At 42.2% G+C, this 24,490-nt stretch overlaps 2 protein-coding genes across 5 annotated transcripts in view; one reads left to right on the top strand and one right to left on the bottom strand.

The window, feature by feature from the left end:
* col4a5 (collagen, type IV, alpha 5 (Alport syndrome)) overlaps positions 1-17,046 on the bottom strand; it is a 29,695-nt gene extending 12,649 nt beyond the window's left edge. Inside the window, exons 1-24 of the mRNA XM_086060369.1 lie at positions 16,680-17,046; positions 6,417-6,473; positions 6,249-6,338; positions 6,112-6,156; positions 4,009-4,053; positions 3,858-3,920; positions 3,724-3,777; positions 3,622-3,648; positions 3,447-3,527; positions 3,275-3,337; positions 3,159-3,194; positions 3,031-3,072; positions 2,863-2,955; positions 2,343-2,396; positions 2,168-2,224; positions 2,009-2,053; positions 1,888-1,941; positions 1,531-1,572; positions 1,328-1,424; positions 923-1,210; positions 752-841; positions 582-652; positions 263-454; positions 7-175 (exon numbers count right to left, since the gene is read on the bottom strand). Coding sequence (XP_085916495.1) covers positions 7-175; positions 263-454; positions 582-652; positions 752-841; positions 923-1,210; positions 1,328-1,424; positions 1,531-1,572; positions 1,888-1,941; positions 2,009-2,053; positions 2,168-2,224; positions 2,343-2,396; positions 2,863-2,955; positions 3,031-3,072; positions 3,159-3,194; positions 3,275-3,337; positions 3,447-3,527; positions 3,622-3,648; positions 3,724-3,777; positions 3,858-3,920; positions 4,009-4,053; positions 6,112-6,156; positions 6,249-6,338; positions 6,417-6,473; positions 16,680-16,769 — 1,945 coding nt within the window. The 5' untranslated portion in view covers positions 16,770-17,046. The remainder of the gene's footprint in view (positions 1-6; positions 176-262; positions 455-581; positions 653-751; positions 842-922; positions 1,211-1,327; positions 1,425-1,530; positions 1,573-1,887; positions 1,942-2,008; positions 2,054-2,167; positions 2,225-2,342; positions 2,397-2,862; positions 2,956-3,030; positions 3,073-3,158; positions 3,195-3,274; positions 3,338-3,446; positions 3,528-3,621; positions 3,649-3,723; positions 3,778-3,857; positions 3,921-4,008; positions 4,054-6,111; positions 6,157-6,248; positions 6,339-6,416; positions 6,474-16,679) is intronic.
* The window catches only part of col4a6 (collagen, type IV, alpha 6), a 64,238-nt gene continuing 46,051 nt past the window's right edge, over positions 6,304-24,490 (top strand). For 2 of the 4 annotated variants that reach the window (XM_086060368.1, XM_086060365.1), the window contains exons 1-6: positions 6,304-6,508; positions 8,740-8,899; positions 8,980-9,054; positions 18,046-18,240; positions 18,411-18,518; positions 18,662-18,707. In XM_086060368.1, coding sequence (XP_085916494.1) covers positions 18,508-18,518; positions 18,662-18,707 — 57 coding nt within the window. In that variant the 5' untranslated portion in view covers positions 6,304-6,508; positions 8,740-8,899; positions 8,980-9,054; positions 18,046-18,240; positions 18,411-18,507. The remainder of the gene's footprint in view (positions 6,509-8,739; positions 8,900-8,979; positions 9,055-18,045; positions 18,241-18,410; positions 18,519-18,661; positions 18,708-24,490) is intronic. The other 2 variants (XM_086060367.1, XM_086060366.1) reach the window with 2 other exon arrangements.

Raw genomic sequence — 24,490 nt, 5'->3', positions numbered from 1 at the left:
TCTCACCAGGTATACCAGGACCTCCAGGCCTTCCCGAAACTCCCTGGATACCCTTTTCTCCAGCGGGTCCAGAGGGTCCAAAGCCGGGGGGTCCTGGAGGGCCCCGGTCTCCTGGGATCCCAGGGGAACCTGGGTTACCAGGGTTCCCTCTCTCTCCATTCCCCTGCGTAGATCCCTATCAGAAGCAACAAAATTAATTCTAGTGGTTAGTGGATGGATAAAACCGTCCAAGTCTCAGATTGACTGGATCATCGCAACCTACAGGAGCTCCTTTGGGCCCCGGAAGACCAGGCTGCCCATCGCGACCAGGTCGCCCATCTAGACCTGGAAGACCAGGTCCACCAGGGAATCCAGTATCACCCTTTTCACCCCTCACACCGCCTCCAATGATGGCTTCGCCTGGTTCTCCCTTCTCTCCAGGGAATCCTGGAGGTCCTTGAGAACCGGACAGACCCTGAGGAACAGAAGATAATCGTAAGATGCCAACCACTGAAATCTTGGTATAAAAACTGTGCATGGGACGGAGGCTACCTGCAAATAGCGCAATTGAGTAATTGTTTAAGAACGTGAAAGGAACTTACGGGTGGCCCAATTGAGCCAGATGTTCCAGGGAATCCTCTTTCTCCTTTAATACCTGAGGCACCAGGATTTCCTGAAGGATTTCCACATCAATGAGTATTTCTTTTCAATTTCCGACCTTCTGAAGACAACACTTTTGCATCTTTCCTGCATGTGACTTATTTCGTGTTACCTGGGAATCCAGGCTGTCCTGCAGGACCTGGGGGTCCGGGGATACCACTTGTGTGACTAAAGCAGTTGATACAGGTGTCACCCTTTTCACCTGAAATGATAACAGATCACATATTGATCACTTCTCTATGACCATGAATACTGTAGAAATGCAGCATCATTAAGGCCTCACCTTTCATGCCCGCCTCCCCTGGGTAACCTCTGTCTCCCAGTCGGCCGGGAGGTCCAGGACTGCCAGGGATACAGTCTTGTCCACCGGTGGAGTCGCCTGGAGGGCCAGCGGGCCCTCGTTGTCCTTGCAGCCCAGTGACTCCAGGGCGGCCCGGAGGACCTGGAAGAGAGCGCCCTGGACTGCCAGTGTCTCCCTTTTGACCTCTCTCTCCTGGGAAGCCTGGCGGTCCAGTTGAACCACCACCACCACCACCTGGAATTCCCGGCGCTCCTGAAAGTCCTGGTAAACCTGGAGAATGTCAAAAAGGTGACTTTGTTAATAACGAGAAAGGGAGATTGGCTTTACTTGCTGTTTCAGTTATCATTCTTTTAAAACTCCTCATTTCTATCTTATTTCTTCACTGACCTGTTGGTCCTCTGTCTCCTTTGATGCCCGGTGATCCAGGGAAGCCGGGCTCGCCTTTATTTCCCACCGGGGATGATCCCGCCCCGCCGGAAGCAAGCTAGTGGGACAAAGGCAATCAAGCCAAATCCAATGAATGAGAGCTGATATGGAAATGATCAAGGTGTAATTTTCTGCATGAAAACGAAGCTGGATAAAATACACACCAATCCTGGAGGACCTGGGAATCCACGGTCACCTTTCATACCCTATAAAGGAAAAATATACAATAAGTGTACATTTTATACAAGGATCCATTACATGACATTACAAGCTGCTGCAATCATCTAGAACAGGGGTGGGCAAACTCGGTCCTCAAGGGCCGGAGTCCTGCAGGTTTTTGGATGTTTCCCTTCTCCAACACAGCTGGTATATGATCAGCTCATTAGCAAGCTCTGCAGAAGCCTGATAACGATCCTGTTGATTGGAATCAGCTTGTGCTGGAAGAGGGAAACCTGCTGGACTCTGGCCCTCGAGGACCGAGTTTGCCCACCACTGATCTAGAATGAAAGAACTGAACTTACTCTGTCTCCATCCCTGCCAGGGGTACCTGGCAGGCCTGACTCTCCTTTGAGACCCTAAGAGAAGAGGGCATTAGAAGCATTCAAAAGTTATCATCAGTCCGCAAAATGTGACAGAACTCACAAGGAAGCCAGGTGGACCAGGGTCACCATCTTTTCCTGGTTTGCCCTGTTAAAATAAGTGTGTATATTCAGAATTTTTATATAGATTTTTTTTGTAAATAAATGCAGTGTAGAGTGGACCATAAATACACCTCCGATGGATTTTGGCTTAGAAACTCACACGTTTGCCAGCCTCTCCCGGTTCTCCCTTTTCTCCATTCTGGCCACCAGGGGTACCCTTCAGTCAGCAATGAAACACAAGAGAACAGACAAGTTTTTCATGAAATATTGTATTTCTGAGGGACCCAAATGCCATGGTTAATGTTGACATGAAACCAACGGTGACGGGCACTTACAGGGGGACCTGGATAGCCGGGATCACCTGGGGAGCCCGGAAATCCTGGGTCACCCTTTCAAAGCAGAAATGCAAGAAACTGATGAGTACTGTGTAAGAAAAATTCCAACTGGGTGTCACAAAATACATATTTCTAACCCTAACTACCACCTCCGCATATCGTTGATGTCATGTTAGGATTTTAAAAGCAGCACAACTGTTACATTGGACAGGTTTTTTTTTCTCCATGTATGCAGTTCTAGCACCCTCTGGTGGTTAGTTTGGTAGTGCAGTTTAATTTTAATCAGACATGTTTTGGCCAGCTCGGTTTAGAGACCACCAGTTGAACAAGAACGCGTTTGAGTTCCTCCACAAATAGACTTGATTCACATGTGCGTGCATTAGCGAGTCCACTGCAAGTTCTTGCCCCAGGGACAGAAAATCAACCAGCCTGTCTACAAAGAGATCCGGCGTCGTTTGCTTGGTTAAGTACGTGAGAAGAGGTGAGAGTTGAACCGCTGAACCTTCTCTGGTGGCTTTACCTTGTCTCCCCTCTGTATCTCTGTCTCAGTTGGCCTCTTCTGTTCCCCGACTTGCCCCGGTGGCCCAGCAGGTCCTAGTAAACCAGCGTCACCCTGTGTTCACAATCAAGTTAGTACAAAATGAGATGAAGCAAGGGAATATTGCAGAGCTTTGCTAGGAGACAGTACCTTCTCTCCTTTGGGTCCCTGGAAGTTCAGTCCCATGTTTCCCTGTTTCAGGAAGAGAACAGTCACCATGAGCATGGTGCTTATAGTATCTTGTAACCTGAACATCATGGAAATAAAAACAACCGTACCTTAGGTCCAGGAAGGCCGGGAGGACCTGGTCGACCCTGCCACACAACAATGGAATTAGCGTCACTTAAACCAGTTATACAGTCATGCATTGTGTGACTAATGATCATTCTGTTACCTCGAAGCCTCTCGGTCCTGGGGGGCCGACTGGACCTTGGTACCCAGCAGGTCCTGGAGAACCCTAGGGCATTTCCAAGCATGAAACAAAGATAAGTCAAAACCTTCAAATTTTTACTCCGGTCTAACAACTCTATTTAAATACATGGAACATAAGCATTGAGGAGACTCACAGGAACTCCTGGCAGTCCAGGAAATCCCACAGCTCCATTCTCCCCAAAACGATTTGTTGAGATTACGTCACCGGGATCGCCCTGTGATATGAATGGCCACGCAGGTTTTTGTTTTGTATAACAGTTTGGTTCTTTATAAGTGAGTTCACCAACATAAGCAGTTCAAAGCACTCACTTTCTGTCCAGGGAGACCAGGCGGACCCTATGGAAAAAAGATGATTAGATATTTGGATCAATGTAAGACTCAGAGAATGGTCATGTTCTTTCCTAGACTAACCTGCAGTCCTTGATGTCCTGGGATTCCGGATGTTCCCGGGAAGCCTAATTCACCCTAGACAACAGAAGTCAAATTTATGAAAATATAAATATTTGGATTAACACATCTCTTTTCTATTGCTTTTCTCCACATACTTTTGTCCCATTGCAACCTGCCGTTCCTCTTGGGCCTGGACCTCCATCCTGTCCTGGGAGACCCTAAGAAACGAGTAAGTAACAACAAATTGAAAATTACATGAACCACGATTAATTATTTTAAGCACTGTTTGAAATAATGAAGACTCACTGGAAGTCCTGGTGTTCCTGGGAATCCTGGCAATCCAGGAGGTCCCTAAAGAAGGTATAACAAAGATCAGCCGTGGACATAAAAGCTACTTGACTTGACTCATGGGAAAATGGGCATACAGGGTTCCTACACATTTGGAATTCCATACATTTCCATACGCTAATTTTCAGATTTCTGCGGGGGTTTTTTCCCTCTCAGATAAAATATGCTACATCTGAGTAAATGTATCAGTATATCATAAATAAAACATGTACTTTAATTATTCTTAATAGGGATGGGTAACTACTGATACCAGGCCTTAGTTCAAAGTATCGGTAGTTGTGACAATCAGGAACTAGAAAATGGAAATGAAAAGAATAGACAATTGCCATTAATTTCATGCAATTGTAAAGGGACAGTGTTTATAATTGTTTCGATATTTCGTTCATATGTTCACATATTTCATTTTCATTTCAGTTTATTTGAAAGGGACAATGCACATTAATGAACAACTAATTAAGTTATAAATATGCCAGATTCTAGCAGCAGTTGCTAATTTGCATCTGTAGTCCTCTACACATAAATAGTAGTAAAAGTAGTAGTTAAAGAAGACATGATGGTAGTTTTGGTGCGAGAGCAGAGGTTGCAGAGGACAGGGTTAGATGGAGGCAACTGATTTGCTGTGGCGACCCCTGAAGGGAAAAGAAGAACAAGTCCCCTATACATAACTACATTACAATGCGCATCACAAAGCAATGAAACCTACTTTTAATTTCAATAATATGCAAAAATATACATGTTCTACCACATCAACATGCATTCTATTCATATAATCGTAGGTCTAATAATCGCTAATTATATTACATTGCCATTACGCTGCCATCTTTCTGCTACAGATACCCCGAAGGAGAAGAACCTTGCAAACATAATAATTGGTGGCAGGCTTGCGAAGTGTGGTCTCACGTTCGAGGTACTCTAGTGGCGAACGTTGAACTTTGCTCATTGCATTCTATTAGTTCACCACTAGATGGCACTAAATTCGACTACTGTCTAAGGAAAATGCTATATAGGTCTTTCTTTAAAATTAACTGTCATTGGGGTTTTGGGGGAATTTTTATGTATCAAAAGTAATAGTGGTATCGATACTTGGTATAGTGACTAGTAGGCTACTCAAGAGTTAAGTACTCATACTGGTATCAGTCTGAAATAATATTGAACATTCCAGTCCATATTTTTAACATCTTTATTTTAACACATTAACAGTTCAATGCTCACAATTTTTTGGTTCAAGTATCTGAACATAAAACTGTAAGCAAACACACACCGCATTATGTATATTGTATTGTGTTAAATTAAGCCATTGTGTTAAATTTATTGCTAAACTATGTGTCTCAGGATTTGCATCACCCCATCATGAGCATGCTGCAAAACCATAAACGTGTATCCAAAAAAAACCCCCAAAAGTAACTCAACCTGGAGTCACTGAGTTTGACTCGCTGAAATAACACCACCCGTAGAGCTTTTTCTTCACTGTGAGTGTTCAAACACCCAAATCAACATCCAGTAACTCAAAAATAATTACCACTTGATTTTTAACTCAATTTAACACTACTGAATTTGCTGTGTACAGACCAGGCAGGTTGTTATAGTAGTCAAACAACATTTCATCAGATTTTGAAATAAAAATAATCCTCACAAATCAAATTACAACGATCCAAAGTCCAATGCTTTCAATAAACCGATGGAGTCCTTTCACCGAGTAAGATCGCCATTTTGACTTGTGACGTAAACTCGGAAGTGCCCATAAAACACAGTCTGTATTGATTCCATTAGTTTTATAAACAACTAGTTTTCTATTATTTCTAATTCAGAAAATACTGTTGTAATATTATGGAAATATAAATAATACTATATTTTTCATTTTCTATACTTTTTAAATACCTGGAAATTGAGCAAATTTATTTCCATACTTGCGTAAGAACCCTAGTGACATCTGCTGGAGAAGAGAGGGAACTACAACCACTCGACCAATACTGTAATTTGCTATAACTGACTAAATCCAATACAGTCGTCTACATTTATAATACAATAGACCTAGTTCTTGTTGATAATAATAAAACTCACTCGTATTCCTTTTGGGCCGGAAAAGCCCATAGGTCCATCATTGCCCTGAAAGACAAGAGTACAAAACACACATTTGAATTCTAATGGAAGCAATAATTTCATTCAGAATAATGGATGTCCAAACGTCCACCACTGACATTCTCTCCACGGGGTCCGGTTGGCCCTTCAGGCCCCGGAAATCCCGGCACTCCTGGTTGTCCGGTGAGACCTGGGAAACCCCTATCACCCTGCACAAGATTGAACAGGGATGACATTTCAAACACATTGACTACCATGTTTAAATAGATAACTGTAATTGACTGTACCTTTGTTCCTTTGACTCCACTGCAGTCACATTTGGATCCTACACATCCATGGCAAGCCTGTTGGACAAAACAGACGGACGTTTATTTAACAGGTAAAAAAATGGAAAATAATAGAATGAAATGGACATAATTGTGTTGTGAAGCATAAATGTAAAAAAGCAAGTTTCTTGGTGTTTCTTGATGTTAGCCATTTAGCACATGCTAACGCTGAGAGAGGCTAGTTCACATACGTACATTTAACTGACAACTACAACTTCTCTCTAACTACCTACAAGTGCAATGATCCTTTGTTTTTGTTTTTTACAGGATTGAAAATGTATTATTAATTTTATTAAACGTGATAATGTGCCTTACATAAACACATTTGCTAACAGTCACTAGCATAGGTCGGAGCCAGAGCCACAAAACAAAAACGTATGAACACCTGAAATTTGTTCTTCTCCGGCTCTCTGTTTAAACATAATCATACATATTTACTGTATTTATTCAAGCAAAGTCCCATTTTCATTATAAAACAAAAACAAAAAAGTATAGTCGTCATTGTAGTGCTCGTGGCTAATTTGCATGAGCCAAAACTGTATCGTCAAATCATGTTCAGTGTGCTGTAATTGTTTACCCTATTTATTTTAACCAAATAATGTCCAGGACTTAAAAAAGAAGAAGCTTGGAACATTATTTGAGTCAAAAACAACATTGTAGTTAAAACGCTACCCATCTCTGCCACAGGAGGGCGCACTTCTGTCGCTTTATGCAACAACTGGTGCAAGAAAAAGCATATCATGTGAAACCATTTGGAAATGAACTGGATGCAGTACATAGTTTAAAAAAAAGTGATCTAATCTTCATTTAAATCACGCCAAACTGTCTCCTTAAACCAATGTCACACAAATAATTGTTTTTATTGGACACCCCCGTGATCCACAGCAGACATTACAATAATTTGAAAAGAGGAATGGTCCAAAATTGTGTGAATCTGTGTTCAATCGTTTTTGTAGTATTAGTTTAATAAAATGTGTGTTTACTGTTGTGACTGAGATGAGAAATCCTGGTAATCCCTTCACATAATTTCCTTCATAACTGTACAAGAGGGCAGCATTTCTTCCCACAGAAAATTTTGGGAGTTCTACTGATTTGCTTGATGATGAGACCACAGGTGCAAGGCCATGAAAAAAAAACAGCCATCTAATGTATTTGCAATGTAGTGGACTGTAAATATAACAGACTCCCACAATTACTCTCAGCTAGTGCGACCAATGAACAGAGAGTGAGAAGATTGTTTGGTGGGGGAGGAAGCTGAGAAAAAGTTAAAGGAATACGGTCAGTTTTCCCATGCTTGTTGACACCGTCCGTGCCAGATGGGCATCACAAAACATCAAGTGAAATGAGCTCTAAAAAAATAAAATAAAAGGATGGATAGAAAGTTTAAGACCAATGATAGTGAATGATGCGGCTTGGCAGTAAACACACAACATGTTGTCTGGGTCGGAGGGTGTTGGTGTTGAACACGTCTGAATGCATTTGCACATGGCTAGTCAAGGGTGTGCGTGTGTTCGTGCATGCCTGCGGGCATGTGTTTTTACAAGGCCTGGATCTCCAGATTAGTCTCTGGTCTGCTTCAGCTCAATGCAGTCTGCTAGCCAATGGCGGGACAACCGCTCGCTTTTTTTGTGCGTCATTTCAACCACGCCATAAAACCGCAATTTTCTTTCTCTTTCTAATTTCCTGCCACTTTAGACTTGAACTTTGACCTTGATCTCATGTCTGGTGTTTCCTTCTTATGCTTGTTTCGTGGTTCTGCCTCCTGGTCTGCACACCTGTGTGCAATGCAGTCTCGCCAGCCCTGTGTCAACACATTGGCAAATGTCTGCACGAGACAAACACAAAAAGGTGTGCCTGCTGGAAAAAGGATTGTGTAATCATGTGAATGAGAACAAAGCATAAAATGTTACTCTGGGGCAAATGATTGAATTATTGCACCCTCCCCAGTTATGGAGCTATAAAATTTGGCTTCAATTAGACATATATCTTTTTTTTTTGTTTCGTCGTACTTATTCAAACATTTATTCTTTGTTTTACTGATTCGGTGCTCATATTGGCTAAATGGAAGATGTCGTGTTACTTAATGTTTTGCTTTCATGATTTAAAAGGAGCTTTTTGCTCATTTATAGTCATAACTGTCGATGTGAACTGCCCTGAACTGGGTTAAATAATCCAAATATAAGCGTCAATGGCCGTGTAATCCACTTGTAAAGGTCGCTGAGCTGCAAATATTCACTCCCGCCCTCCCTCTCTCCTCTTCTTTGCCTCGCTCCGCTGTTGCCAGCCCAAGCCATCAGGCCCGAGGGGAGTCGTAGCTCCTGCCAGCCCCAACTGACAAGCCGAGACCGGCCTGCTATTTGGCACGGCGCACCGTCCATAAAGAACCAGTCATCACAGAGAATTTCTTTTTTCTACATCAGGATGTGATGCGAAACCTCTCAGAAGTGAGTGCACTAGAATAAGTGGCGACAGCTGCCGTAAAATTAATTCCCCTCCTTGATTTTTATTTTCTTTTTTTTACAAGTTTGACATGTTCTGTCTATGGCTGAAAGAAACTGAAGTTCCGCAATGTGCCGTTAGGTGGCACTCTTTCACTCAGGTGAGGATGAGTAGGGAGAAGGTGAGTGAGGTTAAAAGGCAAGTGAGCACCCGTGGGATTAGACTGGCGAGACTGGAATTCCCCCATTCATCAAAGACTGATGATTAGACAGCTACTGTATGCATGCTGCCCTGCCCTTGTAAACACGCATACACAATGCTTGCATATCATAAAATTACATTCAAGCACTTTAATTTCCATGGGGAAACGATATGAAATTTCGTCTGCCGCGCACCTAGCAACACATGGCACGATCGATGTCTCCACTCATTTTTTTTTACCAGCAGTAGTTTTACCTCTCGATATGCTTCAAACACTTTAAACTCATTAAAACAGTGGTTCTGAATCTTTTTACAGGTAATACATAAAAATAAAATAAAAACATAGCTTTCCGAGTACCACTGTAATGACATTAAAATTAAATGCAGTTCGAAAGCAATAGTGTTTTTGTGTCATTAATTGTAAGCTGTTTTCCCATGATACACAGTTTGAACCTTAACACTGCTTAAATATAATAAAAAAAACAAAAAAGTAAAAGTAAATGTAAATATAAAATGTATTACACATGAAGGTTAAAAGCAAATTTAATTTCAATATTTTTTTAATAAAGTATTTGTGCAATATGAACAAAGCAGCAAAATCGACCCATTTTGTCCATCCCAGGGGGCAGCCATTTTGTCACTTGCTGTCAACTTAAAATGACATCATACTTGCTCAGGTAATACCCAACCAGCTCGCGAATGTCACATGACCAAACTCAAGAAACAGGCGAACCGCGATTGGTTGTTACTCTGTCATTTTCAGCCAACGGTAAGAGACAAAATGGCCGTCCCCTGTGATGGATAAAAACGGATGGATTTTGCTGCTTAATTCATATTCCACTGACGCAATATTAATCAGAATACCGTGTTTGGACCAGTGGGGGCTGCATGGAACATATTGGAAAGAAAATATTTGTGCATGCTTCAAACGTTTAAGATTGTTCAACCAAGTAATATGTCATTGAATGAAAGTCTTCTAGCTCAATGCTAACATACAATGAGAAACGCCATTGGCATGCTAACGGCAATTAGCATATAACAATTGCTACCTCGTCACATGGCGAAATTCTTACTTGCCTATGTATGGTTTAAAAAAAAAGCAAAGAAAAAAAAGCTGTGATACAGTGAGGACGCAACTGTAGCTAGCGGAACCCTAAAGAGGAGTCTAATTGGGTCATTTAGCGTGTGTGTCCATGTGGTAAGCATCAGCGTGCGCATTTATTCCAAGGCTGATGCTCTGAGCCGTGGCCTTGATCCCTTTCATCGCGGCTGGACTTTGACTACTTCAAGGTGACGACGCCCCGACAGAGACGTCCAAAGCAAATATCACCCCCCCCCCCCACCCATCAGCCAAAAAAAATCTCTGTGTGTTTTGACTAGAAGAGGAAGACCCCTACTGACAAAGCTCATAGGACCACCCAACCCAATTTTACGTGTGTGATCTTGTCACCGTGCTCCACTAGGAATTTCCCAGGAATTTTTTATTCTCGACAAAACCATCTTTTGTTTTGACACGGGCCGAGAACACACAAATAGGATTTTTCATGTTCATTTTAAGGAACGCCCTTTTTCCACAGGTGCGTTCAAATGCAATAAAAGGGAGCATTCCTCAAGGAGCGATAAACCACATTTGACACAAAAGTGGCTTCAAGCTGTTTGACGACACTAACAGTTTAACTCAAACTAAGCACTCAGCACAGAAAGTTACTTTTTTTTTTTTTAATAACCACATAGCTTAGCCTTTAGGTGACTAGATTAATGCTAATTAGCATATATAATGCAGTGTTTTAAAAACTATAAGCAATGGACTGAACACAAACCCATACATTCTTTATCCTCTGCGTAGAACCACTAATAGTGCTGCACTGAGGAGCTTAAGAGACAGTATATATATATATATATATATATATAAATAAAAATAAAAATATGTGAATGGTGACCCGCGATAATGCCGGGGATTACTATGTTGTTTCTTTCGTTGCAATGAAATTTATTCGTCATCATTTTTTCCGGCAGACGTCCTCACGTGCAGCTTCTTCCAAAAGCGAAGGGCGTGGCGGACGGCTGGGTGTTATTTGAAGGGTGTGCATTTTAATTCCATGATATCAATCGCGTCCTGTCTCGCGCAGGTTTCAACTTGACTCGCAACACGCGCGTATAACTCAACGTCTGGGATGAGGTCAGATATGTGTGGCGATGGGCGAAATGGAAAACATCCAAGTACTGCTCTGCTGAGAGTGTACGGAATCTGTTTGGATGAGCTGCGGCCTAATCTTAACATTTACCCGAGAGCAGCAGTTGTAGACACAACAAGATAAGAGCGCATTTCTGGGAGAATGTGGGACAAAAAATATTTTTGGGTTTAGTGAGATGTTCTCAGAGCGAATGCAAAGATGGAGGGAGATTAGGACGTAAGGTTGAAGCAGTTTGAGAAATAATCGCATTGTGATTTTTCCTTTTTTTCCTCAATATTGCAATTTTAATTTGTAATTATTATTTCAAGCAATAAGTTGATCTGTATGACAAACTCAATTATTTAACTTTTTATTTTTTTATTTTGTGCTAAAATAAATGAATTAATATTAAAGGAAATTTCAATTTGAGGTCAAATAAACATTTTGACTTGCAGTCTTTTAAACATTCACAATGAAAACTTCGCAAAATTCTAACAAACACGTGTGGCATAAACATAAATCAAACCCCCAAATTTTCTTTGCAATATGTTCTCTGCAGCCCCACTAATCTAAACATGGCATTCTGATCAATCAAATTAAGTTTGTGGAATATGAAGCAGCAAAATCCACCCGTTTTGATCAATATCAGAAGGCGGCCATTTTGCCACTTGCTGTCGACTGAAAATGACATCACAGAGCCTAATGGCTGAGGTAACGACCAATCATGGCTCCTGTTTTCTGAAACTGAGCTGTTAATGGTCGTTACATGAGCAACTGCGATGTCATTTTCAGTCAACAGCAAGTGGCAAAATGGCCGCCCCCTGAGATAGATAACATTTGGTGGATTTTGCTACTGCTGTTAAGATTATTGGCGGCACATAACATAACTATGGTTTTTCACTTCAACTTTTCATCTTTCATGAAACAATAATGTCAATTTGAATTTGATTAATTGTTCTGCCCTATTAGGATGACAAACTTCTCTCCATTCAACCTCATCAATGAGCACAGGTTACGTTTTGACATTTATTGATTTTTAATTAAAGCCCAACACATTTATCATCTCATTTAGATGATTTAGATGATGTATTAGACGTTGTCTCCCCTGGCAAATGCTTTGAGGTGTCGGGCCAGCCGCCAGACACGCTCTCGCCCGCTTGTCGGTTTTCGTGAAGGGGCAGGTCACAGCAGGTTCCTGGCCCGCCTTGCATCTGAAAATCCTCAGCAACGCAAACTCCTAATGAGGCTCGGAGTCACAAACGCCGTGTTTAAACGACCTGCTGTGGTTTTGGTCAGCGCAAACGGGCAGAAATGTGGTTGACTTATGATGGTAGTTGTACAGTCGGACCTCGTGTAGTCACTGATTGGCACCAGCAGGTTTTGTGAGCAGGTTGGTCCCCACCTACCCCCCCCCGGGTATATTGAGGGGTCCGCTGTCATCCGTTTTGACAGTTTTATAAAATGCTGTTACCAAATAACTGCTGAAAATGTGCAACATTTTTCTCTTCTGTTAGCATGTCAATGGTGTTTTGCATTGTTTGTTAGCATTAAGCTAAGCAGACTTTCCGAAGGCAAAGTTGTTCATGTTATTCATTTGTGTCATTCGCTTTGCTTGATGTTAAAGTTCACCTGGGAGTGACATTAAACAGCTTGAAGGCTATTTGGGGATTTTGCCAAACTGCAATTTATTATAGAGAAAGTGGAATTGAGTTGATGAAAGGTCGTATCTTAAAAAGCTCGTAAATCAGCTCACTCAAGGCAACAGTATTCTTGTCGAAGATGTTTTGAATAAGCATAAAATAAGATCCCCACTTCACTACGTCTTCTCCAATTTCTACCTTCACCATCCTTCGCTCTCTCTCTCTCTCTCTCTCTCTCTCTCTCTCTCTCGCTCACTGCTGCAACAGATGTTTGATTTCCCGTTGTGGCGGGCGAGGGGGGTGCTGTTTGCGTAGCATCGGCCTGGAATGCGCCGCATTCAGCGCCGACACGATCGCACGAAGCAGCCAGCTAGACTTTTTTTCCCCCATTTCCCCCCACGCAGATGCACTTTATTGACAATAAAGGTGGAAAAACACGGGCAAGAACGTGGAAGGAAGGCAAAGAGCGAGAATCATCTACACAAGCTGGATGCCTTACCCCTTATCCCCGGCTTAGTCACATTCCAGCCGCCACACTGACCTGGGATTAACTAAGTCCACACAACCGGAACATGATTTGTGCCAACTATGGACACAGATCTGAAGACACACCTTAATCAATTTATCAGCTGTTCATTCCCTATCTTGGAAGTGTGTAGCAACAGGCCGAGGAAGTTCCAGCATAATGGGAGAAACAGGTGCCCTGATTGGAAGAGACCGAGCGAGCATGGAGGGGAAAACAACCAGGACCAGACGGTCTCCTGTTCGCCGCCAGTCAAAACACCTTCTTTGCCTCTGTCAAGCAGCTCTGATGGCTTCATTCACTTGTTAGCAGATAGCCCAGAATCGTGCACACTCGGGGGGGAGTGACAGCCAAGTGCTGTGCCACCTATCTTGCCTCGCCATCTCTTTGTCTGGCGAAGATGTGAGATGCGCCGATACAGGCCCGGATCGACTTATCGTGCATTTTACCCTGAAGTATCAAGACGCGGAGCTTCGGATTTTAAGTCGGAAAAGACATCTAGGGACAGTGTTAGTAAACAAACTTAGATAGTTGCTCCTCTGCCTGGGGATGTAAATGAGACATCTTTACATCCAGGTCACCCGTTGATCTCAGACAGATTACGCCCCCTCATCTTTCCTCACCTCAAGTAGAAAGAATGCAAAAAAAAAAAAAAGCAATAAAATACGCAATGTTCAGCCCCTCAAAACCTCCCTCACTTATTTGCTCACAATAACTTGCCTTCCGCTGAGTTTTATTGTTTTTCTTTCTGAATCCTAAGCTAAATACCTGTTTTGGCGAACTTATTTGTCCCGGAGCGCTGCCTTTGGCCCGAACAGGGCGGAAGGGACGCTCGCAGGAAAGAGAAAATCGGACAGTGAGTCTTGTGACTGTTTTGCGTGGGTGGATTTGCGCGGTGGCCCGATGGATCACGGCCACGTTTGTCAAAACACAACATGAACCCTAAACTACGTTTGCAATCGAAACCATTTGGCTCGTCTTTAAGGGGTTCCGCGTGTCGATCACTGAACATCAACAGTCCACAAAGCTTCCCAAAATTTAGATAACACATTAATCAACAGCATCTCCATCCAGATGTCTGATTTTCTCATTAGCCTGGCCTCAAAACATGAAAGCACACAAAAGCACTTTGTGAAATGGCAGAAATCTTCAATCTGAATTACCACAGAGGGCTAAACGTGAGGTCGTCGTGTCCCCCCAAACACCCCCCCCCCCCGGATGGTTCGAGCCAATGCCTGGAAACGCACTCAGCGCTCACTTACACCCTTGTACAACCTGTCACAGCAAAAACAAGAGCTTACATGTCTTACGGTTAGCTTATTTAGCTTCTCAAAACATCTCCAACTGCAATCAGATTGAATTGATAGCTGACAATCATTCATAATGAGACTTTTGAAGTGTCAACACTCAACTGCTTTTTAAAAGTAGGACGTAGTGGAGAGAAGCTAATTAGTTGGCTAAACATTTACTGTTGGCTCTCGTTGACTTTTGGCTACTTGCGACTTCTTGCGGCATCTTCTGTTCCGCACTGTATTTATTTATTTTTTTCCAAATCTTGTTAGAATTTGCCTTTGAGGAAGATGGCCATCTTAGCCTTGACTCTTGACTGCCAAATTCCAAATGAACAATATTAGCATTTTACAGTTACTGTTTTCCAAGTGCATTATTTGCTTGCAAGGTAACACAAAAGAAGGGAGCGAGACAGAGGTTTTAAAAAAAAAAAAAAAAAAAGAAGGGGGTGGGGGGTTTAGGTAAAACACGATGGTTGTTATGACAACCGAAGCTTGTCTGTGTGGGTCAGGTGATGTGTGTGTGTGTGTGTGCGCACAGGAAGGCAGTCCTCAAATTAATTGTCTGTTTGTGGTTTGCACAGCATGCCAGGTTCAAAGGAAATGTCCAGGTATGCGTTACTGCTGAACTCCCTCACCTGGCTGAAAGGAGATTCATATCTGTGTGAGGCATGATGCTGTGCTCACACACGCACACACATGCATGCGCGGGATGAGACGCTCTGGTTAAGCCCGATCTTGCCATTGCATGTCTGTATGTTTAAAAGTTAAGAACTATTTCCGTCAGCAGACACACCTCTGAAGATGAAAATGTTATAGGATTATGCTAAAAAAAAAAATCTGAGGAATCCTGCCATGCACACAAGGATCCACTAGGTGGCCTCAGTGAGCACACAGGAAGTAATAGGATATGAGGCCCGAGCCAGGGGGCTGACATGATTACATGGTTACACTTGTATATTTAATATGGGATTCTGATGATTGTGACTCTTCTTTCGTGTTTTTAATCTGTTAAAAAAAAAACTGAACATTTACAGCTTGCATCTCACCTTTTCACGCTGCTATTAGAAGATAGTCAAATGTCTACAACTGCCTTTAAAAAAATATAATTATCACTTCTTCCTCATCTTTTGTCAGATCTTTTCATGTTGCAGCTACCAACCCTCAGTGTGTGCCTTTACAATCTTGAGCTATGTTGACAGTCCATAGGCTAAACAATGTTGCCAAGGTGACCACCTTCTCTGCTGCCTCTTGTTAAAAAAAAAGAAAAGAAAAAGAAAAAGAAGTATGCAAGCCCTTCGTGGACACGCCCGCTTGAAGTTGAGGTTTGCGGGGGCGTGGCCCTTTGCGTATCGGTCTACATGTGTGATGAATTATTCATGAGCATTAATATTCAGCTAATGCTGGGATATTCTATGAGGCCGGTGCACTGTTGACTTTAGACGGGGATGCACGATGGAGGTAATGTTAGAAAGCTGCTGCATGGGGAGTGGTGGAGATGGGGGGGTGATGGTCTCGGCAAACAAGTGAAGTGAGCACAAACAAGCACGCGTGTCCTTCTAAAATACTCCAGCTGCAATGCGAATTTGACACATGTCATAATTATGCACATAAAGTGACGTTAATGCTACATGCTTGAAAATAAAATTCCATCTTGTTGCAAATGCAATAATTGCATTTAGTGAAAGACTTAAACAAAACGAAATGGATTCTGCCTTAATTGTACAAGGTAATCTGGAGAAAATGCAGAAATAAACGTCACAAAGTGCATAGTTGTGCACGAAGCAAAAGGCGAGTATAGTTACACTTGTTTCAAAGCAGCCACTCTATTTATAAACGTGTCCGCGGGAGAGCCGCTGGTGTCCGGTCCGTGGCTGCACCATTCCCCCGCTGCTCCGCGGCTCTCCGGTGGACTTTGGGTGACTGGCTGTCTACCCGGGGGAAAGAGCGCAACTTACCGCAGAGTCTGTCCGCTGCACGGCGGCGCACAGGGCGAGCAGCAGCAGCGGCACCGCGAGCCGTGGTAGCCTCTTCGACTCTTTGCTCATCTTGGACGTAGACGCGGTGGACTCGAACAGGTTCCTCTCGCGTTTTGGACTGAGAAAAGTGCGCCTCGCTACTGGCGTGTCATCGCCGCGGGTCTCTTCCCTCCACTCTTTTTTTTTTGTTTGCGCGTCTTGTTGTGCGTGGACGCGGAACACCGAGGCGGTAGGTTGGTTCTCCTGACGCCGTGCTTCTCGGTGCAGAAGCTCCAAAGTGGTCCTGGCTGTGGTACCGTGCGCCTCTAGTCCCCCGCTCTGATTTCGCTCCAGAACCTGCCCCAGCCGGATCTACTTCCCACTCTTAGTGCGCATTGATACCAGCCTCTCGCACCTTCGCACCAAGAAGACACCTCCTCCAGTCTCGTGTTGAATTACACTTTCATGTCGACTTTCTTGCCAAATCTTACAGTAAAAATTAAAAAATTATTGTAGTTCCGATAATATGCTATTTTTTGTATCTTACTTGAACGTAGGGGAAGTAATGCAACCAAGTTAGAACTTCGCAAGGGCGGAGGGATATTGTAGGGCCTTTCTGCTGCGCGCCTATACCCACGCCTGAGGCTGCACAAAACGGAGACTGGAATAAAATCTTTATTTTGCCTATACGCCTCGACATGTTGCATTCCTCCCGCAATATTGCACATTAAATGTTCACTTATGACAAACAGATGGAATGCATGCATGGAGAAGACTTGAAATTAGTACCTGCACCAATTGTAGGCTAAACCCAAAGATTTGTACCCATACATTTGACTTAGACAATGAGATCCCTGAAACAATGTTATGACGATTCTCTTGTCTGAATTTTTTAATGCCACGTTATGTCAAAGTACAAGAAACCATATATCAAAAAGCAATGTGGAAAAAGATCATCCCTTCATATGCAACTGTAAAAAAAAAATTAAATTTTTTTTTTAATGTTGATGATATTTTATGCACTTTATTGTGATATCAGTTTATTGAACTCTGCATTACTATGAATGTAAAATCAAAATTGTTGACATTTGTTTACTATATGCAACAATCTTTTTCCACACACACACAAAAAAAGCACAAGTTGAATGGCAATGCTGCAATCAACACAGGCTATTAGGTCAAAATGTAAGAGACCCTAGCACAGATCCATGTGGAATCCCATTATTCAAAAAGGTCTAAAGGTACCTGGAGTAGCTAGCTGACAAAAGAAAGCCATCCAAGTGTATTTTTAAACTTTATTGGGAACTCGTGCCCTGAATTGTTTGCAATCCACAACAAGGCTTTTGTGTTGTGTGTCTATCTGCAGTCGCTGTTGAATGTGCGTTGGTTCCTGTTGAAGACGCTTTAAAAAAGTCTTGCAAGAGAATCGGTGGTGGGGCTCATGAATGACATGTGTTGGCCAACTTGGCCCCTCCTCTCCCGGCTGGCAGGGCAGCGCTGCAGAGTTGAAGCGCAACAGCCCCGAGAGCGCAGGCTGCGACTTCGCCGCTGTGCACTTTTGGTGAGTTTGGACAAAAGCTCGAAATTCATGAATTTACCAAGAGAAACCCCCTCGCCGCCCCTCGCGAGTTTTGCGTCTGTGCTCGGAAGTTTGAAGCCACAGGCGCTGGACCGCGTTTGCGTGCGCTGTTTTTAAAAAAAAAAAAAAGTCTCTCTGTGTGTGGCTGCTAGATGACAGGATCTTTGGAGCAGTCGATGAGTGCGTTGCAAGTGCTTTGCTGGTGAACATTCGCGAGTCCATTCGTAACCTGCGGCTCACCGGATCACGATGAAGCTCCTGTGAGTAGGATTTCATATACTTAACGCCTAAATGCTCTCCGAAGAGAGTGCGTGTTTTTTTTTCTTCCCTCGAGCAACCGCGCTCGCACCCAGGTTGGCTTCACTTGCCGAAACTAACCCAAAATGCTTCTTCTCCTTGATAGGCTTTGCGTGGTGGCAGTCGTCGTGGCGGTGAGAGCTACTCACGCAGTAAGTATATAACATTTGTTTACTAGCACATGCACTCTGAGCCGCTGCTTGCGATTTTTATACACACGCGGCTGTTTATTCGATTGTGACGCACATGTAATGTTTATTTTTGTTGGCGGTGTAGCAAACTGAAATTGTACACTTGGTCCTTCAACGCTTTGGCTTTCAACTCAAATCCACTCATTTATGAAGATTTTCACGGTATTTTAATTTACCTTACAACACATGCACTGCATTCTATGACAGGAGGGAAATGTAATGGCGGGAATTATTTTAGGATAACTATGACTTTATAAATTAATAGTGTGATTAATCTGTGTTAATACAAGATTAATACATAATATTTTTTAGATTAACCAATGACTTAACTCATTAACTTTGACAGCACTAATATATATATATATGTGTGTATATATATATATATATATATATATATAAAGTAGATCAATGTGTTTGAAAAAGTAGTCCATGCAAGTTTGAGTATGCCCGCTCAAGCTCATTTGCAAGTCAAACTCCTCCCCACTCATTAATATGTAGAAGCTGGGCGACGGGCCCTTTTCCTCAAGCCACGCCCACTGGGCTACTCAAACGCTGCCTCTCATCGTGCTCAGTCCGCACTTCTTTGCATGTTATGAAACTTAATTACATTGACAGAAAACTATAAGCCTATGTGTGTATACATGCAGTATATAATATGTATTCATATTTTATATACGGCAGGCCTATCATATAACATTAGGCCTGTATGTCCTAAAAAGCACATTCAAAAAAAGTTTTAATGTATTTTAGATGACTGAAACTAATAATAGACTCAGACGTGAATGTTTTTCACTTAATTATTAATTTATTTTAACCTTGGCCTTCAAGTGACTAACAATGGCCTTGTGCTGAGCCACTAACATCACAAACCAGCTGATATACCCAAAGTGTGACGAGCATTGTGTTTATTTTGTGCCTTATTCATTCAGTCTACTCTTATTGGTTGCAGGGACCCCCTCACAATACCACTACCAATTAACTAGTGGCAACCATAATCCTTCTTCATATCAATGGAGCTCAGCCGATTGTGTCGAATTGACTCGGAATTGACTCCTCCCACGTGCCACCGCTCTGTTGTTCTGTGGGTGCGCGTGTGTGGATGTGTGACAGATGCGTCCATTGGGTGGCCCTCGTAGCCATGGTAACCATTTTTGGGGATGACCAGAAAAGAACTGTTCGTTGGGGTTTGGCTGTCTTGAGACTGTGTGCAGTCATGTGACTCATCTCAGTTATCTGACTTAGTTTGATTTGGTCAAAAGTAGTAAGTGGAATTTAGCTCAATGTAACAGCTCAATGTCACAGTTTTTTTTTCCCATTCCACTCGAGTGGCGAAGTACCCAATGTTTTGCTGTAACTAAAATGTTATCTCACAACACAAATCGTTTTAAAAACCAACTCATAAGTTGAGGCACGTGTAAGTCAAGGCGCCAACTGTACATGACTTGAACTCCACTATAGTCTGTAGAGACACGGCCGCCACAACTGTTGGCACATCGCACACAGGTGAGGAGGAATGGCGTGGGGAGGAGGCCCATGACAGAAACGCGGAGGAGGTGGGAAGCCAAATTATGCTTCTTAACAATTTGGAGCATCTTCTGGCCAAAAAAAAAAAAATCCTCTAAAATGTCTCAGAAATAAGATTTAGTGAGAAAGTAATATTTTTTTTTATAAATACTGAATGTGGAATCTAAATCTCCTAAATCAAATATAGCATTCTAAACATAGAAATATGTCAAGTAAATCAAAAAAACAGTAATAAAACAATTATAAATGAAGTACGGAATTAGACGGAATTAGTCCCCTTTCCTGCCTCTCTCCCTCCCGTTCCTCCCGAATTCTTTCAGAGCTTGGCAAGACTTGTCTGGCTGTCCCTGCAGGTGCTATAGACTGGAACATTCCAACAAGTGATGATGCGGCTCACTTGAAATGTGCGCCACCCCAAACGCCCAACATCCAACACCTATTTTGCGTACCACATTCTTCCTTTGGCCCTCAGCTCTGCTCATGGTGACAGCAACCCCCCCCCCCCCCAACCCCCCGCGCCTCCCCTCCGGTCGTTTTCCACAGAACAAGCGATTCATTACCAGATGATTTGTGGCCCTAATTTGCGAGCAGGCTCCTCGTGTTTCCTCCCTCATTCGTCCTCCTTCCTTTCGCTCAAAATCACCATCCCTCATTCAATTCTCTAATTACATTTTTTTTAAAACTCAACATTATGATTGCGATTAAATATGTGATTTTTTTTTCTTCCTCAAAGTGCTCTTTGCAATGCTTTTCAGTACCGCACCACCTTGTTTTAATAGCCGTCACAGTTGTCAACAAAACAATCAAACTGTTTAATTGCTTTGAGGCTTTAAAGCATCAGGGAGACCTATAAACTACACACCGTGACAAAAACCACCCGTGTGGTGCACACATAAAATCATACAGTATAGTTATGAAAGATGGGTTTACTATGGGGGAAACCCCTCAAGAAATGTCTTTAAATGAACACGCAGTATGTACCTTTTAGTTGTTTGAGCTTCAAAACAGCTTTGTTACCCTACGACCCATTTTTCCAGCATGTTCAGCGTGCTGCTGGTTTGTGCTGAGACACTTTCCAAAACTCATGCTTTTTGCATCAACAGCCCCTCTGGCGTTTGCTCACAACAGGCCTGATTTATTAAAGGTTTGCGCTAAATCGATTATGATACTGTCCAGCATTGCGGTTCTGGCGCATCGTGATGGTGTAAGGCAGGGGTGTCCAAGCTTTTTCTTCCGAGGGCCATATATAGAAAAATCAAAGGATGCATTGGCTAGGTGGAGTTTGTAAACATTTTAATTCATCAAGTACGCTAAAATCAGTAAATCAAACTATTGCATGTTGTTGATATTTTACAGTGTTTATAAACTGATACACGAACAGCTTTCTATGAGGCCAATTCATTGAATGTAATTTTAAAGGAAAATGCTGTCTTGGGATATATATTGTAGGTCTTTCTTTAATATTAGCATTCTTTTTTTGGGTGGGGTTTGGGGGTTTAATGTACCAAAAGTACTAGTGGTATTGAACTTCTACTTTTGGTGTCAGTTTCAGTAACTGCTCAAGAGTTGAGTACTTGTTACTGGTATCAGTCTGAGAATTTTTTTTTGGCATCGAACGTCCCTAGATATGGGATAAGTAGAGGAAGCCATTTTTGCTATCTTTATTCACCACAGTCTTATGAAGAGAAATGTTACTTGTTTAATTGTAAATAGTTCATTTGCATGTTTATAAAAGCTCTTCAGCATATAAAGCAAATTTATTAGCAGCAGATGTCATTTTTAGTGTATGCCGCAGGCCGCTTGCAGATGGATGGCGGGCCACAAATGGGCCCAGGGCCATAGTTTGGACACCCTGATCTGAGGGCTGACTTGGAGCCAGTCACAAGAAGGAGTCGTGTCATTTGACTTGACAAAAAACTCCTTTCAAATCGACATTTCGTGCCTCCAAATTATCAGAGCAATCAACATTCAAGCAGTCCATGCTTTTAATTATTAATTAATTCTGCCAAATATTGGAATCGTCCTAAAAAAAAAATCGTGCCCTGGGGAAGACCTAGCACCGAACACCGATTGGCAGCAGTTAGTGAATGAGCATCCATTTGAGTACTTATTTGGAATCTTATCAAAAATCATGCGCAACACGCCCACGGACAGCACACGAGCAAACACACATTTAAGTGATCTTGGTAAGTCAAGCGTGATGAGTGAGTTGTTGTTTTGATAATGATGATTGGCCGTGATAAACCTAGATCAGTGGTTCTCAACCCTGGTCCCCGAGTGCCCCTAAGCCTGAGGACCGGGGCTGAGAAACCGTGATCGAGATGATCGATCGAGATGAGTTCCTTAAGCTGGCGACTGGCGTGACCATTTTCTCATGTTAGACCCAATCCCTCTCACCCCATTTTTATTTTTTATTTTTTTTTTACCAAGCACACGCTGTCAGTTTGTCCCTCGATTGGTTGCGGTGAGCTCCAGAGGTTGAAGGTCATGCGAGCACAAAGGCAGCAGGGGCTTGTGGCCGTGGCGACCGCTTAACATTCCGCTGTCCGCTCTCCAGATTTGTTTATCGCACTTTTTTTTTGTCTTGGCTGAAAGGGAGATGACACAGAGGAGGAGTGGAGAGGTAGGGAGCCATTAAAGGCCTAAAAGCGGCAACGCTATCTGCGGGCCCTTCGGGTGTTTGTGAGAGAGTAGCTGAGGTGGGGCCGTGTTTGGAAGGCAGGTTGCAGGTGCTGTCTTAGCTTGTTGGACGTGCCCGGTCCTCCCGTTTCAAGCCGCATGCTCCCTTGGGGGATGTTTGCACTAAAGGATTACGTCTCCTGTTCCTCATTTGCTCGCTATCCCTTATTTCATACCAAACTATGTTGCCTTCAAAACGACCCCCTAGCTTAATGCTAGCATAAAATGGCAAATGCCATTGACGTGTCGACGTTTAGCATCGATAAATGCTGTTTTCGAAGCAACAGATATTTATGTATATGTAACACATCGAGGTTTTGCTTCTTTGCAGTAAAGTTGCCTCACTTTGCAGTGCGCATCTGTATTGAACTTATCAAATAAAAACTATCAAAGTTGTGCACCATAAGACAATTTACCAGTAATACATTTAATAATAATACATATATTTGTGGGGACTGGGGTCCAATTGTATTTGACAATTTTTAAAATGTGCAGAAGTTCGCAAGTTATTTCATGTTAAAGATTAGATAGCTCTTAATATGAAAAGAAAAATGTCACCAATGTCTAACAAATGCAATTATGCCATCTAGTGGCAGATAAATGACCTCAACACAAATCAATATCACACTTCTTTTTTTTGTTTTTTACAGTACAGTACATCTTTTTAATTGTAACTACATTTTAGGAATTATTATGAAATTACTGTATCAATGACTGAAAGCTTCAACCGTATTTAGGCTATATCAGCTTAACATTTTTTTTTCAGTTTTATGTTAAAGAGAGTATGAAAAATTAGAAAAATTATTTTATTGTCCATTTTTTGTACATTTAGAACCGATATAAAATGTGTAATTATAGTGAGTTAATCATGGAAGTCGTGCAATCAAAAATTTAATTTAAGCGACTGACAACCACATTTAGTTATTTACTAACAAAATTAGACATTTGAAAGCAAAATAAAAATTAAAGCAATAGCGTATTAAAATGACTAAGTAAGAGATTTTGGAAAATATGATTTTAAAAATGCTTTGAAAGATCTTAATCATAGGTATGGGAAAAGACTAGAGCATAGTTTGTAACCTGAATTTAAAAGCCTTTACACTTGGATTGAAGTCAAGACCACCGACCGAGACCAAGACATTATCAAGACTAGACAGTATCGAGTTTTGTTTCGATAAAAACAAATTCTGCTATGTTGTTTTTGAAATAGCACAGTGAAACAAATCACAACTTTAGGGGGCGTGGCACTCTAGGTGACACCAGGAAGGCCTCGCAGCACGGACATTTTGCGTTTCTCAGTGATCACTGTTTACTGACCTGGTCTCCATTGGCGTGCAGCATAACAGCTAAATGCTGCTTCACCATGTTTGCTTTGAAATCTGAGTTCCAGTACCAGTTAACCAGAGTCTGCAGCCCTCAGAGTTTTACATTCTGTTAGCATTTCTTCAAAAAAAACTACACCATTCAGCAATTTATAGACCAGTAGCAGAATTTTGAAATCTATTCTACAGCTGTCATTCGAAAGCGTTTTTGGACCAGAT

This window comes from Leptonotus elevatus, chromosome 17 (genome assembly GCF_054856555.1).
Source record: "Leptonotus elevatus isolate MCC_2025b chromosome 17, RoL_Lele_1.0, whole genome shotgun sequence".
NCBI lineage: Eukaryota > Metazoa > Chordata > Actinopteri > Syngnathiformes > Syngnathidae > Leptonotus > Leptonotus elevatus.
The sequence above is the reverse complement of the archived record's forward strand: the minus strand, read 5'-3'. Positions and strand labels throughout refer to the sequence as shown.